We start from the raw sequence: 19882 nt of genomic DNA on the forward strand, positions 1-19882 counted from the left end.
CAGTGCCACTGATTCCTGCTTATTGGCTTACGCTGCATATCTTTATACGAGTAACAGTACACCAGGACCGCTCCAGTACGTCTCCATCCTTGGCAGGCGGGAAGGGGGGTTGGGTTGGGTTGGGGTTCCCAGGTGCATCAATATTGCATTTTTCTTCATATTACTTGTATGCTTTACAGCGATTGCTTTTGCCTCTGCTTTTGCCGATAAATAAATTGCAAAAATTGGCGCATTGAGAGAGCGGTTCGGAAATGGGATTCGGGCTGGCGCTGAAGTTTGGTCTTTATAAAGCGCAGCACTTTACCGTTAATTACTCTGCGTGTTTACCGCTCATCGAAATTTTATGAATGGTTTGGTCGCGTACAGGTTTCATTATTTTTTTTCCTGGGTTAAGTGCAAATCAACCACACATTTCAACATCAAATTTTTCAATTTGATTTTTTGACAATTTCAATAATTAAAAAAAAAGAAAATAACTCAACTGGTGTACCCCCGCACACACACACATGCATTCATACGGATGTGTGCACTCATAACCCCCTTAAAAGCTTTTCCTGCATTATCCTATCTATCTCGAAATGAGCATCCGGAGCACTTCAACCGCCGCTTACCTCCCGCCATCCGCCTCCCACCACCCACCGTCCACCTCCTCCTTCGTGTGTTAGCGAGCGAAACACGAAAAAAACTTTATAAATTATGCCAATCAAGAATAAGCGCGTTTTAAGTGCGCCAGAATTTCCAGAGGGCGAGTGTCGTACACACACAGGAAAAAGTCCAGAGGGGGAATTCCAGAACCAGAACCAGAGAGAGTGCTTCCCGCCCCCCCCCATCGCCCACCGCCCACAGTCGCTCTTCTGACGCTTTGGCTTGATTATTGATAATGACTTTGAAATGAATTTTCCAGCGGGGAAGTTAATTTAATTATGGCAATTCTTTTTGTGCCCTTGCGGGGGCCAAAGGATTGTGTTTTTCCCCATAAATATTAAAGGCAATGTGGTGGGAGCTGCTGGCCTGACGCTTGGGCATACAAATTATACTTTTGATTAAGCGAAAACTTTTGCGGAAACCATCAGAAATAACTGTTCAAATAGCCTTCAATTATTTAATAAAAGTTACGAGTATATAGTTGTTTAAATAGATGTAAGTTTGCGGTAAATAAAAGTATTTGAAATGAAATAAATGGCATTTGTTTTTCAGCAATGGCTGAAATGGGAAAGTATAAGCAGTGCAAGCAGTTCTATAGTAACTTGTGGAATAACCTCTCTTGGTCCTCTCTTGCTCGTAAGCAGTGTCTGAAGAGTCTAAGCAGTGGAAGGAGTTCTCTGCTTCAACCTACAATTATGAACAGTACTTGATGCTAATCGATAAAACGGATATCATTACGTTTTAAAGACAATATAGAATAAACCAGAAATTTAAGTTTGTTTCGCTTCAGGTTATGCGCGTGTGTGTGAGCGTGTTATCGCATTTCGCAATGACACAACGAATGAATGCCATCAATCTGTAATTATCTCATAAGAGGAGCTCCAATTATCAATCGAACTGTGTCAGTCATTGATGCGTAGCCTCCTGGCCCTCCCCCCTCCTCAGCGCACAATACAACACGCGATTGGATTCCTTTGGCTGCACGCGGACGGACGAACGGAGGGACGGACGGAAAGTGTCATTGTTAGGGATGCTTGGCAGCTAGTCGGGCGTTTATAATTAAAACGTAATTGCCGCAATAAATTGCACAAACCGCAAACTGCCAGTGGATACTGACCAAATGGTCCAGGGGGAGGGGTAGTAGCAGCGCAACAAGAGGCAGTGGCAGAGGCACGGAGCAGTAGCAGGAGCATCAATAGAGCGAGGAGCAGGAGCAGGAGCAGGAGCAGCAACCAGCGACTGCACCATTACCCCCCAATACCCCCATACGCGTTTTTCCACAGCGATTATTATTACAGCTATTGCTGTTGCTGCTGCTACTGCTGTTGCCACACGTTGCAGGCAGCCATAAAAACCAATGTCTGATTACCACCATTCCAGCCGCTATGCCATGCCATGCCATGCCCTGCTTTGCCCATACCCATACTCGAAGGAATACTCACAATGTGGCGCCGCCAATGTACATGCTGCCCTCAAATGGACCAAACTCCTCCTCGGGCAGCAAATCGAGCATCTGGTAATCGGTGTTTATCATGAAGCGCACATGATACTGGTTGTAGTCGATCCATATTTTATGCCATTCGCCGCCATTCAGCCGGCGGTGCGAGTTAATGACCAGCTCGCGGGTGGTCCCCGTGCTCAATGTGAAGGTGAACGTGAGCTGGTCGTCGCCGGTGAGGGCCACCATGAACGATGGATAGTGGGCACGTATCGGTGGCTGGAACAGCAGGATGGCCTTCTCGCCGGTGGTGCGGAACGAGAAGGCAATGTCGCCCTTCCGCCAGCCGGGCACCTCGATATACGACTGCGATGTGGTGAAGGTGACCACGTATTTCTGTGTATCTGTGTTGCCACGGCAATGGGATGGATGGGATGGGATCATTAATTGGTAGTTATTAATAGGTAGTTTTTTGCTACTCCACTCACTTGTCTCTACACATTCCAGGGGTCCGAGCGTGATGCGACCCTGGGCCTCGTCGTCCAGATCCTTTTGCTGCAGGAAGTACATATTGGTGATGCCCAAACTGGGCGGATCCTGGTAGTATCCCTCATCCGAATTCCATTTGTTCTCTTTCACATCGCAGTTGCATGATTGATTCGGGTCCACGCACGTCTTGTTAACCGAGCACGGGCAGGCGCCTCTACAAAAAAGGAAAGGAAACGAAACGAAACGAAACCAAAAAAAGGTGAAAGGTATTAGAAAAAGTTCGCATACATTTGCATACATTTCAAACGGAGCCGTAGCCGTAGCCATAGCCGTAGCCAGAGCCAGAGCCGCAGTTGTATCCGGAACTCCTGCCGGCAATTTGACGAACCCGTTGAGTGACCGACTGACTGGCCCTCCCCGCATTCCATCCGTTTCGCTTTGGCTTTTTGTTACCCCATTTATGCAAAATTTACGTTGGGTATCCCAACAATTTCAGGGCTGTATCTGTGACAGGCAATTGGTGGCGCAACAAATTCAATTATTACGGCAGTGAAAGACCCCCTCCTATCAGTGTTTATGTAGAGGAGGTACGTAAGTAAATGTTATTACTTGATTTTGTGCCATGAATTTCATTTCCAGAAGGAGAAATGCCCTATATTTTCTATAAAGGACCTTCTGTGTACACTTTTTCCCGGGCTTATGTTTGTGTTTGGCTGCGGTTTTGCTATGCATGTGCCGCATCCGTTTTCGCCTCAGCGTTGCAAGATCCGAAACGAAACGAAACGAACTGAATCCGCAGCAGCCGCAACAGGAGCAGCAAACAAACAAACAAACAAACGATGCTGTCAAATTTTGAATGAGTAAAGACCAAACTACGACCCAATGATGGATAGCTCAATGGTTCTGGTCTGGCCAGGAGAAGTTAACTCGTTTTTTCTTGCCCCAGACTACCCCCCACACTCTCTCTCTCTCTGGTTTTGTGAATTTTTGGCAGTAGCCAACCAGAACGCCACTCATTTCAGGGAAAACGAAAAAAACCAAAACAACAACAAAAAAAGAAGGAAAAACCAAAGTCGAGCGCTGTTAAGGTTTTTGGAATTGATTTAGTGAAAGCGGAAATTAGTGACGCAGGCTGCAAAACCAAAAGAGGCAAAGCCAACGAAACAACAACAGCAACAAGCGACTGGAAATTGCTTGCCACCAGATGTTGCCTACTTTGCTGCGCATGATGTATTGTCAAAGGGTTCATCCACCCACACCCAAGCCCCCACTCCAGTCCATTCCCCCAAAAAACAAAACACAACCTATGCGGAACCCAAGTCATGTGAATGAGTTTTTCAAGCGGCAAAGAAATTAGGCGTAAAGACTAAATTTGTGTGCTCTCAGAGCCATTCATTTTAAAAATAAAAAAAATAAAACCAAAAAAGGGCCTGCCATAAGAAGAAAAATTACCCAAAGGAAAAAACTTGCAACAGCCCAAAAGAAAGCAACGAGAAAGAGTTGTTCGACAATCTGGCGGCACTGAAGAAGAGATATGCATGGGGTCTTCGCTCATAAACCTTATTAGCGCTGAACCGGAAACATATTTGCCTGACACATAAATACCCAAAAACTCGTAGGAGGCTCTTTTTGTTTTGCACTTTTGCAATTTTCCAGCCGTATTTGTGCCTCATATGTTTTCCACTCTCCACTCTCCACACAGCATCCGCCATCCGCTCGGGGTAGCTGTGCTGGCCCGAGCCGTTTGACAGAATTTAGGCTCCCGAAAAGGGCATTTGTATGGGGGGCTTTGCTTTGGGTTGTGCCTTTCGGCACCATAAAATTTCATGCTCCAATGCGTGGCCAACAAATGCCGCAAATATAACTTGGCTAAAAGGGCACAAAACAAAGGCAGATAGGCAGATGCTGGCTGGTAGGCACAAGTCTCACACACACGCACAGACACACATGTGAAAAATCAAATTTGAAGAGCTAAACCAACACTAGATGTTGGCCCAGTTGACCAACAAGAGAGATGGCCCAACTCCATGACAAATTATGCAATAGTCTCCTCCTCCGGACAAGACACAGAATCGAGCAGATAGCCGGACAGATGGCTCCTAAGTAGAGACCGACAGCTGGACATGGTGGTGGTGGTGGTGGTGGTCTGAGCAAGTCCAGTGCTCCAGTGGCAGGGAAATCGATGCGTTATGCTTTATGAAAGTGAACGTTGCAGTTGCAGTTGCAGCAACAGGAAGAGGCACAGCCTCAATGAACATCACAGTGGGCTTGTGTGTGTGTGTGTGCGTGTGTGTGTGTGCATCTGTGGATGATGGCGGCGGCTATATGCCAGTGTGGGCAAATATGTCAGTTAGCATTAAGCGCAGGTTCCTGCCTGGCATTTATATTATGCATGTTCGAGCAATTAATTTAAGTTTCGTTTACAATTGAAATGCCAGCACCAAGACAACACAGCAACACACCAAAACACCAACCGCCAGCAAGAGTTGTTCTCTTTCTCTCTCTACGGGCATAGCAATTTCTGGATTTATACGAGCATTGTTGGATTACCGCACGTACAGAGTCCACTGAAGCAGAACACACACACACACACACACACACACACACATCCTGGTGCAGTGGGAGGACACGGAAAGGATGCTGGCTGCCTGGCTGACTGGCTGGGGGCAACAACAAGTTAAGCAAATAGACTGCAACATTAATTGTGTGGCCAGCGGTGGACCGAAATCACCCGCCAGCATGTGCATAGGACTAAGCCGAGGACAGTGGTCTCAAATCAGGCAAAATTCAAAGATAATTACACACATTAATGCATATGTATTCAATAAACATGCCTATAGCACATGCATTAGCTCTTATCTTCGATGAATGAAATTAATAGAGCAAATATGTATTACAATTTGGAATTGTATTCATCCTCTCCTCAGAGCTATGTTTGGTGTTTAAAATTTAAGCCTGATTAAACCCTTAATGAAAGAAGTTCTTATCAAAGAACATTCTTTATATTTCTGGTATCACTACAGACTCCGTCTTAAGGCCTTAAAGCCGAACCAAGTCTACACCACATTCAGTGGGAATTCTAGGAAATATCTCTAGTCCATTAGGAGTTAATGAATGTAATGAATGCCTCTTGACATTACCGAAACTTCTACCTCAAAAGCCCATCCATTAAATTCCATTCTCCTCCCTCTTCTACCACTGTGCCGCCTGCGATTCCTGGTCTTGTCATCCAATTTTGCGTTGTTTGCGGTGTCGTGGCGGCACGTAAATCACAAATACCCCCCAAAGACCCCAAGAGCGACCCGATCTACCCATCCATCCATCCATCCATCCATCCATCCATGCACTTACCTCTTGACATTGCCCAGAAAGTCAACGGTGAGATTCTTGGCCGAGGACGTGAACCAAGTGGACGAATGCAGCTCCAGCTGGGCCCGATAGCAGTCGTACTTGATGTACTGCGTGCAGTAGAGCGAGTGCGAGATGAGCTCCTGCAGCATGTGGGGGGAGAATTCGCGGTAGCGTATATTAAAGCTAAAGTCCGACTCCCGGGCCGACCGCACATCCACCTGGCTGGGCAGATTGTGCTCGACAATCGTCTTGGTGGCATTCTCCAGACTCTGAAAATCACACTTGACATGGGCCGGCGGGAACACCCCATTGCCATCGATGTCGATGAGGTAGACATCGGATTTGGTGAAGCCCAGAAGCGCCAGCTCCTCGCAGGTCTTGCGGTACTTGGTAAAGTGACAGTTCTTGCCGATGTAGCCCGTGTGCTTGCAGTCGCAGGTGACGCGATCGTCCTTGACGAAACACTTGCCACCATGCTCGCAGGTGTTGGGCCGCTTGCAGGGATCAATGTAGTTGCAGTTATCCAGCGCCACCTCGCCCACCACACGCTCCGTCTTGACCACATGCCGTGGCTCAATCAAATGGCCATTGATCTCAATGTCACGGATGCAGCCCACCAGGCCCATGGCCGCTGACTTTAGGCTGCTGCCGATGATGAGCTTGTCGCCAATGTTAAAGGTCAGGCCGTACATCTGGCTGAGGGTGTGCCGGTAGTCGACAGTGAACCGGATCTCGCCCAGCTTATAGTCTACCTCGACGCTGTGCCAGGAGGTGGCACGATTGATTTTGATGGTCGTCGAGTGTGTCACATTGTTGTTCACATCGGGCACCAGATCGAAGCTTAGTTTGTCCGATGTGAGACGTATCTGTGTGTGCGTGTTCGTGTGTGTGTGCGTGTGTATGGGGGGTGCCCAGCCATTTTGTAATTTCCGTTAGTTTTACATTTCCGGTAGCCATTGAGTTATCGTTTGTTAGGCGTGATTCGGAGTATGGGCCGTTTTATCAGGTCATTGTCGTCGTTGCACGTTCCAGCACCAGAACCAGAATCCAAGCCCCCGCATTAGCGTGTTTCCAAATATTAGTTTTTGTCATCGTCGTCGTCGTCGTCGTTTGGCAATCGGCGGCGCACATGTAAAAAGAGTGGAAAAAAGCATAGAAAAATAGTAAATTCTGTTAGCATTTGGGAGTTTCAACAGCGCTTTGGGGTTTCCTATCTGTGTCGTATTTGTGTGTGCATGAGCGTGCGTGCGGGGCGGGAAAATAAATCAAAATTGGGAAAATGCCTAAAATGCAGCATTCCCAACCGCCACTAAGGCAAACACTCATCCACTACCACAGTGCCACACCGCCATTGCCCACCCACACCCACCCACACACATTTCAATTTAAATGCCTTTGTGCATTAGCTTCGCTTAAATCATATTACGCATACGCCACGTGGCCACGTTCGGTGCCAGCCATCTGCCGAATCAATCTGCCAGAGAGGCAGCCCCGTGCGTCCGGGTCTCTCGACTCTGTTGAAATTGCTGCCCATTAATTTGCAGCAAATCGTTGCAGCTATAAAAGGGGGTTGGTGGGTGGTGTGCCTCTGTGTGTGTGTGTGTGTGGGTGTGTGGGTGTGGGTATTATATCCCTCACTCTCTCTCTCTGTCTCTTTTTGGTATTTATTTGTCCTGTATCTGTCTGTCTGCCTGCCTGTCTTTTCATCCATTTTGCTGTGCTCTAAGCTTGTTGTCATATGGAGCAATAATTATTATTGGAACCATGTTGAAATATAAGTACATAGGCGGATATAGCTTTGATGCTGAGCTGCAGGAACTAGTTCTTTGAATAGGGCTCGAGTTTATCCATTAATATAGATTAGAGACATTTTTATTTAATTTTTTTTAGTATATTGAGAATTTAGATGTTTAAATCTTAAAAGGAGATTAAAATCCACAAAATATGTGGGACTGTATCTACAACATCTAATCTTATCCTCCTTAGATACAAAGATCCATTCTTAAGGAACTTGTTCTCCCATTGCGTAAAATTTCAGATCATCTTTAGTGCTCCCAGTTCCCAAATGTCATCAATCTAAGTACAGAAATCGGTGTAACCCCATTCACATGATAGATGTACACCATAAATATAGTAGGTACTCGTACATTTATTTATGTACTAACAGCAGTGCCCTTGTCTGTCATAATCCAACTAATTTGACATCCGTACATTAGTTTTTTCCGTTGTTTGTTCGCTGCACCAGTCTATTATTCTTGCCAATCGAACAAAAAAAGAAAATGCTCAAATTTATGGAAATTTCATGAACTTTCTCTGGGATTTTCAGCTCAACGCAGAACAGTTTTCAATATGGACTCAGATTTTAATGGAACAGACATAGATACATACATATGTGGTGGTGGTAAATATGGTCATGTATCTGTGTGCGTAGCATATTTATCTATGCTCATTGTGAATTGCGCTTTTGCGTCGCTTATGTGAAATGGCAAACACTCAAATTTTATTGCATATTTCATTAGATTTTTGTCACAGAGCGTTATGTTTAAAGGCAAACAGTTTTCACACAAAAACCATCACCCACGCACAGGCATACACATGCACAGATATATACATCTACATATTGCATACTGTGACAATATTTCAAATGATTTTTATTCCTTCTCCGCTGCGGCTGGTGTTGGTGATGGTGCTGGTGCTGGTGCTGCCGCCACGAGTGTTGTTTGCCTATTTCGCCCATTTGCGCGCTGTCAATAAATTCGATTTTCGATTTGTGATTCGCGATTTATGCGGGCGCATAGTTTTTATGTCCCAACCCAGCCCCTCTGGCTACCCCCATGTCACGCATGTGACATGACATTCCATGTTGTGTTGCATACACTTGTTTGTGCTGTTCTTTCTGTACCAGGCTACAGGGTACATGTACGTGCGAGAAAGGTATATTGTTTGAGGGTAAACAAGAGCCCAAGAGAAAGCGATTCCTACTTCATTTACTCTATGGATGGTAGCCGATTCTCTGCCACAGTCCCACTTTCGTGGGAGAGCTACCTCTCTCTTCTTGTAGATTTCCTTATTCCCTTTGGGATCTATTATTCGCTCTTTGCTGTGCATAAGAAAGAGATGTACTGCCAGGACTCTATCGAGAGAAATCGTATGCACAGATTTTCTCTGTGGGTTCCCTCTTCTTATTTTTGTATTAGCGGTCGGCAAGGATTGAAACTATAGGGTATCCCATAGATGTAAACCACTCAACTCTTAAAGCCATCCTCTATGCTTTTTTTGCACTAGAGATAGACAGAGACAGAGCTAGATATCGCCTGCTGGCAATTTATTAGTTTGTTGAGCGGCAAAACGCTGCACGCAGGTGGCAATTTTGTGGCCAGTGTCGGGCAAACAGTAAATAAATAAAATCCCTCGTAACTGATGCGTTTTTGAAGTGCGCGCCCAAAAATGCAGATAGGATATGTAGTTAACAAATAGATAGATAGTACGTACGACAGACTGCGCTATTGTTTTGACTTATTTACCGAAAAAGGTACAGAATTCAGCAGTCATATTATAAAACCTGACACAATCAATTTAGTATTAATTTGGGTGCGCATAAATCGTGGGCCTGGCCGGTGCCAAAAAAGCCCTATAGGGCTCTCGATGCAAAATGAAATAGCTATCGGCATAAATATTCATTGGGCATTACAGCAGCATTTTATTGCAATGCCAATAAGTCAGGTTCTGCATCAGTTTATTTTGGACACACACACACACAGAGAGAGAGAGAGAGAGAGAGAGGGAGAGGGAGAGAGTCTTGCAATCAAATGGAACAAAATCAACAATAAAATGCAAATAAATATACGCTACACACACACACACACACAAGCACACATCTCCATCTGTGTATGCATGCATGCATTTGAGTGTGTGTGCATATTCCCTTTTAGTACATTTCCAAAATGCCAAGTAACCAAATAAACGTTTTCGGCCAGGCCAAGACGAGGTTTATTTGTTTAAATACAGATAAATGCTACGGACATTCATAGAAACATCAACCCACACACACACGCACACGCACACGCACACAGAAGAGATGCGGGCGAAGAAGTCAAAGTGCACTGAAGAAAAGTTCCATCAGTTGCATGGGAGCTATGTATATTTTGGTTATTTGTATGTACCAATTCGCTCAGTGTATGTCCGTCCACACATGCTGGCATTGAAGTCAAATGCAAGAGTGGAACGGGATGCAGAGGAGAGCTGCCAGGGAATGGACTCTGGTGCCCTAACAGGCCTTAAACTGTTGAATTGTTTTTGTGATCGATTGCACGCACTTTTATGCTGGACCCCAATCTGTTTTATTCCCCCCTCCCGCTGGGCCCACCCATTCTGTATGGTGGTTCTCTTTTTGGAATTGCTCTCTGGTTATAAATTGTCATTTCATGGCAACATTTAACTTGCTTTCAATTGTTATGCGGCGGCAATGACATAAATCTACAAAAATTGTTATTTCAAATAAATTGCCCGGATGGTCGACATTCAGAGGACAGAAACAATTTTGAGGCTATTCTGGTTAATATCCTGATGGACGTTCTTTCGTTCATTCTGTGCGTATTTCTTTTTTGTGGCGCAATCACTTAGATCTATAAAAAGAGAAACCCAGAGAGAAAGGGGGGCAGTGGGAACCACAGAGAATAGCTGTACATACGAAAAGAGTGAGATAAAGAAGCTGCAGTGCCGTCTGAGTCGTGAGTGGTGTGTGGTGTGTGTGCTCTCTGCATCCCATCTGCAATTTCTGTGTGTGCAAAGCAAAGAGCAGAGCAGATAAGACCCCAAAGGGAATCAGGAAATACATACATATAAGCAGAGAGATCTTGCTGATAGCAAAAAGTACAAACAAAGCCTACACTCAGAGAAATCTGGCACAGTAAAAAGAAAAAAACACCAAACACAAAAAAACAAAATCTTTAAAATAAATTTAATATACTAGCGGGCCATGCCACGTTTCGCTATGGTACACAGTGTGGTTGCACGGGTATGAAATGGGGAACACATGGCTTCCGCCATCTTTAGTTGATCTGCTCCCGTTGCCACCATATCCGTCTCCCATTACCCCTCTTGTTTCTCAATCGCACGGATGCCCGTTCTTTCGAAAGCCGTCTTCTCGATCCTTCTCTGTTGCTGCTGTACCCTGGGATGATGAGTCTATTTCTCATTGATTGTATGATTGGATATTTGCCAAAAAATGGTTCGATTCAGAAGTTCCACAACGTGGTACTGGAAGTGCAATGGCTCACTTTGCCATTAAGGCCCCATAATCCAGGCCTTTGCTCTACCACTTTGGCTGCTATAAGCACCACCTTCTTCTTCCTAAGCCTAGGCGTCCCGGATGTAGGTCAAAATATTTCATCTAGTTGATTTTCCCAAGTTTCCTGCTATCAAATTCGAAACATGAAGTTTGCCTTCTGCAACGATTGAGAGGAAACCCCATTGCTGCAGCAAATGTAAGTAAACATCATTTTAGTGCACTCGACTATACATATTCATATCTTCGCAGCTTTGGAGCAATGGCCGCATGGATTTATCCAGTGTTTACTCTACATGATGTTTAATATAATTTACTAATTGATGATCAAATACTTCGAGTACAACCCGGTGATTCCAAAGCATCGACTGGCTCGTAAATGGGAAGACATTGGTACTAGATTTGGCTACACGAATATCTGCAGCACATTCGAAAGTCTGGACAGAGTACGTTATACGATCGACTACGAGGGCACATTACTGATCTACAATCGTCCCTTTCCTGACCGTCATTTCGATGGCTTCAAGAGTTCTTCGAAACTGAAGACCATTGCAATCAGGCCAATAGCATATATAGCATAGACATTGATATACTCAATTGGCTGATTGGTTATATGCTATTGGCCTGATGTGGATTCTGCCTTGAAACGCTTCAAATTATTGGCTTGGTGTTGGACTCAAGGGGAAACAATAATAAAAACGATTACATTACGACTAAGCCACATTTTACTTTTCATTGCATTTCATTCAGAGAGTCAAATTTCACTCAGCCACGCTTAAATTTAATTGCATTCTCCACATGCCTTAGGATTTTTGGTTACCTTCTCGTGTGCGTGTGCCTTGTATAGCCAGGGATTTGCCACCGTAATGGCGGAGCGGGGGTAAGGAGAGAGGTTACATTTTGAACAGGCATGCGATGCAAGTTCCATATACACGAGCCAGCAAGCCCACACACACACACACACACACACAGACATGCACACATTTGATTTGCATTTCATTTGCCATTGCTTCGGTGGATGCCTCCTCTGTGGCAGCTCGACCTCCGTCCAAGTAGTAATTCTATTGAGGTAAGGCATTCCGTGTAAAGGAACTTGAGGCTTTTTCTCATCAGCAATACTTTACTGCTAAGTCCGTCTTAAGTAGCACGTCTCTCTCTCTCTGGCAGGGCCTCACCTTTCGAACGATATGCCCCATTTCTCTGCCATTTCTCTTGCCTTTTGCTAAGTCCCGTCTTAAGCAGCATGTCAGCGTCAGCGCTCGTCTGTCCAGGCAGTCCTGAGCAGTTCATAAGCTCGAGCAATGTTGCACGTATGTACGGCATATGTGTGTGTTTGTGTGCACCATATATGGTTGAATGCTTGAACGAACACTTACCTCCCAGAAGCCATTTCCGGCACTGGTCGTTACGTCACTGTAGGCCAGGACAGCGCCTGGCCGACTGCTGCGGAAATCGAATTTAATATTAAATTCTTCGGCGTGATTTATGGGCCACCAAATGTGTGACGTCGCAAAGGGATAGGTTATGGGTATGACGTTCACTTCGTTCTCCAGAAACTCCGCCTCCAGGACACCTGCAAACACACACCAGATAAGTGACTAGCCAACACCGATCCAGGGACTCACCATGATAGTGCATCTTCGGATTGCCACGTTGCAGCTCGTACAGAATGGAGATGTCGTTGTAGTAGACGTACTTCATGCTGCCCACGAAGTTGTTGTGCGAGGCCAAGCCCTTCTTCTTGTGCAGCTCGGGGCCGCCACCGAAGTAGATCTCCGGATCGAAGAGCAGGTTACCGCTGGTCGTGGCCGGCAGCTCGAGCACCTTCTGCTGTTGATCCAAGATAATGCTCACCGTACGCTGCTCATGCAGGATGGTCAGATTGTGCCAGTAGCCGCGGGTCAGGTCATCGGTGAGCACTGTGGCCATCACATGGTCGCCAAAGTCCATCTCCACATGAATCGACTGGTTCTTGATGGCCGCCGCTATGTACTGATGCTTAAGCGACTCCCCGCTGGCGTAGAACAGGGCCGAATCGTCAAAGTTCGTCCGGAACATCAGGCTAATCCGCATCGTCGATGAGTGTACGCGATCCTTCCAGTCGTAGATCCTGTACGACACATAACTGGCACCGCGCAGCGTGATTATGGTGGCCGCTGAAAGTCAAAGGGTATCGATTGCATAAGGAATTGTTAATCTCCACTCTCTCTCTTTGCAGAGAGCGCGAGCGAGCCAGGCTTAATTCAACCTTTAGCATATTTGCTTTCGGCTTCCATTTTGTGTGCAGCTTACCATAAAAGAACGAGCAAATTTAAACAACGTTCTGTCTTTTGAATACCCTTCAAAAGGAGTTATACATTTATTATAGGGAAAGGACTATGCAGACTATGGTCTAAATTTCATTGAAGATCAACTACTTAATAGTTGGATGTTCTCTATACCCATAAACACAAATATTGAGTTCTATTCTCGCACAGACCACTCTTTTTCCGAAGAAAACGAAGCTCTAGAATCGAATTATTATACCGATCTGTAGCTTTAAAGGTAACAATCGATGTATTTCCCTCAATCTTATATATCCCCAAACATTTCTCGAAGAGTACTTCCTGCTACGGCCTGTATAGTATCCTTTCTTTCTCATGTTTTTTTGATCCCCCGTGCCACTGGTGCATTATCTGCCTGCCACACACAGAATGAACGAATGAACGAGTGAAAAAAATAGCGTCCGAGGCCCCCACAAAAATAGATTATATTGTTTGGTCTATGGTAGCGGCCTTTGCGCGTTCGCCTGATGCTCTTGTCCGGGTTCCTGGTCCTGGTCCTGGTCCTCGTCCTCGTCCTGGTCCATGTTGCACGGACCAAAATGTGCAAATCGTGTTACTCGCAATTTTCATTCATTCTGGCGCGGGTTTTTTTGCTGCTGCTGATTCTGGTGGAAAGCGACAGCAGCCGCGTGTTGGCCGGCTTATCTGACACGGCACACGTGGACCACACCTACGCCCACGCCCACGACCACGTGATAACGTATCACACAACCACCTCGCACACACCCACAAACACACACACACACACACACACACACACTAGCACGCAGATGAGATAAATGCACATACACTTCATAATTTTTATTTGCATTTTGTTGGAGAGCGAGAGGTTTTCTGCAGCATTGGCCCACAAAAGTGTGCTACAGTTTTTTTTTTTAATGCACCACTCCTCTTTATGCTAATAGAGGTGCACAAGGATAATGAGACAGGCGGCAGGCGGCAGTCGGCAGGCGGCAAGCAGCAGGGAACTGGGACAGGGGACTCCCATTAGAGCAACCCACACTGTGCGATGGTCACACGACTCTTGGGCTTGCCGTTTTTGGTGCCATACGCCTGGCAGAGTTGAAGCACTCTGTGACCGCCAAACACGCGGCCAAAGACGACACGCCGCAGCGTCACCACAGCCAGGGGCTTGAAGCTAATGGTGTAGTTGAGCAGTCCCTGCGGGAAATGATGGTGATAGTCCCACGGATAGGAGAGAAATCCCGTCAGTCGAGTGTGGTCCAGCTGCGACTGCCTGATGCTGTGATGGTGGCGCAGGGCATCGCTCGAGCCGAGGACCAGCTCACCCTCCATCCAAAGTTCAGCGAAGATGCGCAGGAATCGGTGGCCCCGCACATCGTTGTAGGTGGCAAGGCGCACCAATTCCAGCACCACTTCCGGACTGACCTCCGTGTACAGCTGAATGGCGATCCGGCCCAGCGGCTGATTGTTGCCCACCACCAGGTCGTAGTAGAGAACGGGTCTCAGCAGCGTATGGGGATCGATTTGACCCGCCTGTGGTGCGGGTAGAAATGGCGTGTACTTGACCAACGTCTGCTGGGAGGCCTTCCGCTCGATGGGCGGCAACGGCGGCACCCACGGATTGTGGGTGTCCACCTTTGACTTTACCATCGCCAGGCGGCAGCCCAGATCCCTGTTGTCCCGACTCAAGCGCTCCGCCTGCTTCAGTTTACTGTGCCTAAGCGATGAGTATCTCTGAAACGTTGTGTTGAAGCAGTCGACTGCGCCGTGCAGCCGTTGGGTCCTATTGATGCGCCTCAAAAGTGCCAGATTATCGCGAAAGATGATCTGCTTCTTCTGCAGATTCTCCAACAGCGACGTCCTCTCCAGTATGAGACCACTATGCGGATTCGGTAGCCGCGTATTGATCACAGACTTGATGCCCCTCAGATGCTTGCGATCCCATTGCGCCTGCCGCATCTCCACCAGCTTGTTGTAGATGCTCACAATATTGCCCAACGGCTTGCCCTTGCAGTCTCTGAACTGGCTGCGATCTGAATACACTTCCTTCATCAGACGCTGAAACTCCGCGTAGGTGGGCATCCGTCGAGCTGGCAACAACTTGCGCGCCTGCCTGCTGTAGAGCAGCTTCTTGGCCACGATCTGGGACTGCAAGCGGGTCTTAATATTTGTGGGGGCCAACATCTGGAACTCCGGCAAGGAGACGGCACGTTCCATCGTGATCGTTCTTTTGGATTACTTGCAAATTTCAGAATTCTAGCAAATTTAAACTGTGTGAAAACTTTTGCTTCAGCTACGATACAACTACGATTTAAAGTGCCTTAGAGAGGGATTGAATATGTGACGACTACTAGGATGTCAAAAATATTCTTTAGAACAACTGGCAATACATAGACTACTGTTCTTATGCCTTTTGATCTCGAAAAAGAGTCGACTGTAAATGGGAAATGTCATAAAACAGCAGACAGCGACCTCTCTCAATTTTCTAGCACTTGTCATAGAACCCATATGATATTGTTCCAGCATAGGTGCTACTTAGGAGATTTTCCACCCATCCATAGTTATGCTGTTCTGTTCCTAATCAAATCTAGCATTTTCTGACACCAAAACTGCACTTCTTTCGGCTGTCCGTTCATCTGACAACTCCCATCTGAACCCAAGTTGAACTAAGCTCGAGGCCGCATCACATCTGACAGGACAGTACAGTACAGTACAGTACAGGACAGGACAGGACATGCTCTGAACCCCTCTCCTCTCCGGTCCTGTCTGTTTGCTGTCCTTTTCATGGTTGGGATTTCATTTCGTTCATGCCGGAAGCCGAAATATCTTGTAGCCTCTTTTCACAAAATTTTGTTGCACCCCTTCTGCAACCCCTGCCCCCAGCTTTTGTGGGGCTAATGATTTCCCTGTCACCCAAAAATAGGAATGCATTTCGCTGAGACTTTTCGCACGGAAAATGTACAATGGAAATGAGGGAAAGTGCCGGTGCCGTCGCCGTTGCCGCTGAGGGTGTGGGTGTGGGTGCGGGTGCGGGGGGTCGGGTGTAGGGCTACATGGTACAGGCGCTCTTGTCCTTGTACTGGCAGTTGTCATTTTAGTTATTGCATTACAAAAGCGCCTGCGTTTGATTATGTCCCCAATTCGTGTTGTATGTGCCTCCGCTAGGACGACTCTACTTCTTTCCTCTCTCTGTGGCTGTGGGTGTGGGTGTGTTTGTGCGCTTTTAATGGCCTGACACTGTTTCCGTTCGCAGAAGCCGTCCAACATGCAGCGCACACCCTACAGGAACTGCAGGGGTCGTCGTCAACTACATCTGTGTAATTTGCTTGCACTTGCCGTTCGGCGTTCGTTACATAATTGTGATCGGTTGCAAGTGCAGCAGCAGCAGCAGCACCAGCACCAGTCGGGGCTGTAAATGCTCGACAAACTGGCACGTCACGGCGGTCGCTCGTTGTCCTTGACAGACGCCATTTAGACAGACAGACAGACAGACAGAGAGAGAGAGGGAGGGAGGGAGAGGGGCAAAATGGCCATCGCTGTCATGGCTGCCAGTTAGCTCTGCTTTTTTTTTTACCGTGCAATTTGCAGCTGTCGATTGCATCAATAGCTGGAGTCCTTCCCCGGGACTCCACTTCTAGCCACACTCCCTTCCCTCCGTACATCCACTTCATTTCAATCCGCTTCCACCCGCAAAGTCTGTTGGGATTTTTGTTGGGATTTTTTTTTACTGTGTATGTGTGTGTGTGTGTGTGTGCTGGCCATCATTTGCATGCAAATTTTTAGCAAACATTGCGAATGCAATCGTACTCGAAATCTGTAGAGAATGCATGTCCCATTATGCCCTCTAACTGGAAATTGGGATTTGCCGAGTGCCTTCACTGTGCTATAATAAAGTGTTTGGGATTGGGATTCCAAGACAGTCATTGCCGAGAGTGATCATGGAAAGTTCTCGATCTTTGGATAGATTTACCATTGGTGGGGATCATTCAAAAGGTGGTTCATTATACCAACTGATCCGCGATCAATGAAGAAAGATCCAATCAGTTGAACACTAAGAAGGATCATTGGGTAATGCTAAATGATCTTTGAAAGTGGTCCTCGCACAAAAACGATTGCAAGTGATGCCAGCAGTTGAACGTTGAGGAAGATCTTTAGGATGGATAATTGGTAGATTGATCGGCTTATGGTATGAGATGATCTTTGATCTTTGGGAGTGATTATAATTGGGAGGAATGACATCATAAGGAAGTCATCATAGAGCAACAATTCAGGTTTATTCCAGCTTATATAGCTATTCAATTGAGTTCTTGGTCTCTTGGGAGACCGATAAAGGAGTAGTTTTGTAAGCCCCTCGCAAAAGGGTAAACAAACTTCGGTTTGAGTTCAAAAACAGAAATTCAACTCCCAATTACGTGCCTGTACCGAATGCACAACAGTTGACCCCCTGCCTATCGTGATTCCCGCCCATTTTACAATGTCAAAAAACATAAACGAGCTGCTCAATTTTTAATGGGCAATGCCTATATAATGGTCTCGCGTGACTTAATTGGGATTATGGCGGCCTGGAATTGGCTTTATGTCATTAACTAAATGTCGGATGTTGTTGAAGGCTTCGAAGTGGGTTGAAAGAGTTCTGGTATGGAGGGGGGGTAGTATATATCGGAGCTTAACAAACTAATTTGGCGCACATTCTGCCCTGTCCTGGTCATAGCCGGCTGCTGGGTCTGAGGACCAGGAGGAGGCCGGCCAGTCAAAAAGTCAAACACTATTTTGCATAATTTATGGTCAGGTCATTAGCGTGTTTAAAACTGTAGCTGTAGGGAGAGAAGAGAGAGAGAGAGAGAGAGAGAGAGCGACAAAGAGTGGAGGGGCAGCCATGGGCAGGGCCAGTGGCTAACCGCAAGGCAAACAAACATAGTTTATAATTAAAACAAAATGTCGCCCCTAGGGGCAATGTTCAGATACAGATACGGGGCTGGAGATGGATGGCATGGGATGGGATGGAATGGGAGAAATACTCACTGTAGATGTCACAGTGTTCACCCTCGTAGTGGGTGCCAAAGCAGTCGCAGGAGATGCCCCCATAGTGGTTGATGCAACGGGAGCCCACGAAGCACAGATTGTGCCGAGAGTCGCACATATCAAAGCATCCCTCGTTGACGTTCTCATGCTTGGTGGCCACCAGCGGGGCAATGGACAGCAGATCGGAGGCAGCCTTGCCAGAGCTCAGGACCACGTTGCGTATGCAGCCCACAAAGGATTCCGTAATGTACTTCACGCCGTGCAGCTTCTCCTCCGACGAAAGGCCTAACAATTGGGTAGGGGAGAGACAGAGAGACACAGAGAGAGAGAGAGAGAAGCGAGAGAAATTGAGATTGTCTTCAGATTAATTAACATGCAGAATATTTGGCAATGGATTTTGTGGCAATATCCATCAGGGGTTAAAGCGGTTGGCACGGGTTGCAGGGGTCTTGTTTGTGTGTGTGTGTGTTTGCTGGGGCATGGCTGGGTTTATATATTAAGCAGGGGATGTGGCCATTTCTGGACAGACCCATAACATAATTCTCTTGTTTACAGTTGAAAGTTTTGATGGGATTTTTGGCCGGGCGCTGCTTTTGCTCGGAGATTTAAATATTGCTTAATTAAAAAAGTTGTCTCCATTCGGTTGTTTGGGTTCCAGTTCCACCAGCAAGGAACGCTCTAAATAAATACAGTGAAAGCCGAAAGCCGACAGCCTTTCTCAACAAAAAAGAGCACAACTTTAGTTTCATTTTCGGCCATGGGCTAAGGGATTTTATAATTTCGGAGCGAAAAACACACACACATTTGTGGTGCTGGTTCAGAAATTCCGTCGAACGAGGGAACGGGCGCCTGCGTTCCAAGCCAAAAGAATTTCATTTAATTTTTATGCACTCTTAAAACATTGCTTTTTACCTTCAGGAAATGAGAAATAGTTGCTTAATTGTGGCCACAAATTTTGATTCATTTAACTTTAAAAACTCATTTTACAGAAATTAGTGTAGATTTTGGGAATCAGGAAATGGAAATTGCTTGTAAAAGTGGATTTGATATAAATAGAACCTAGGAGAAAGGTCTTCAGTGACGACACAAGTGCCTCGACAATTACAAAAATGTATTTGGATTTAAATATAAATGTATTAAGTCCAAATCTAAATAAAAAATACTTTAAAATAAATTTAAAAAATTAAGGAAATAAATTTAATCTAAAGATATTTTTGAATACTAAATAGGAAAATAATTAATTTAAATAAAAAATATATTTATCTAAAATATATTTTTAATTTAATCTAAAAACATTTTTACGTAGTAGATTCATTCTAAATAGGAAAATAATTAATTTAAATATGAAATGTATTTATTTTA

General features: G+C 45.8%; 2 protein-coding genes across 2 annotated transcripts in view; both read right to left on the bottom strand.

The window, feature by feature from the left end:
- Positions 1 to 19882, bottom strand: part of LOC6599666 (contactin-associated protein-like 2) — a 50225-nt gene that overhangs the window by 12518 nt on the left and 17825 nt on the right. The window contains exons 6-11 of the mRNA XM_026991626.1: positions 18521 to 18805; positions 12836 to 13366; positions 12587 to 12783; positions 5924 to 6789; positions 2572 to 2786; positions 2088 to 2487 (exon numbers count right to left, since the gene is read on the bottom strand). Coding sequence (XP_026847427.1) covers positions 2088 to 2487; positions 2572 to 2786; positions 5924 to 6789; positions 12587 to 12783; positions 12836 to 13366; positions 18521 to 18805 — 2494 coding nt within the window. The remainder of the gene's footprint in view (positions 1 to 2087; positions 2488 to 2571; positions 2787 to 5923; positions 6790 to 12586; positions 12784 to 12835; positions 13367 to 18520; positions 18806 to 19882) is intronic.
- LOC113566348 lies at positions 14329 to 15761 on the bottom strand. Its single transcript, XM_026991624.1, has one exon. The coding sequence runs from the start codon at positions 15713 to 15715 to the stop codon at positions 14522 to 14524; it is 1194 nt and encodes a 397-aa protein (XP_026847425.1). The 5' UTR covers positions 15716 to 15761; the 3' UTR covers positions 14329 to 14521.

Source organism: Drosophila persimilis, unplaced genomic scaffold, assembly GCF_003286085.1.
Source record: "Drosophila persimilis strain 14011-0111.01,24,50 unplaced genomic scaffold, DperRS2 tig00000676-arrow-arrow-pilon, whole genome shotgun sequence".
Taxonomy (NCBI): Eukaryota; Metazoa; Arthropoda; class Insecta; order Diptera; family Drosophilidae; genus Drosophila; species Drosophila persimilis.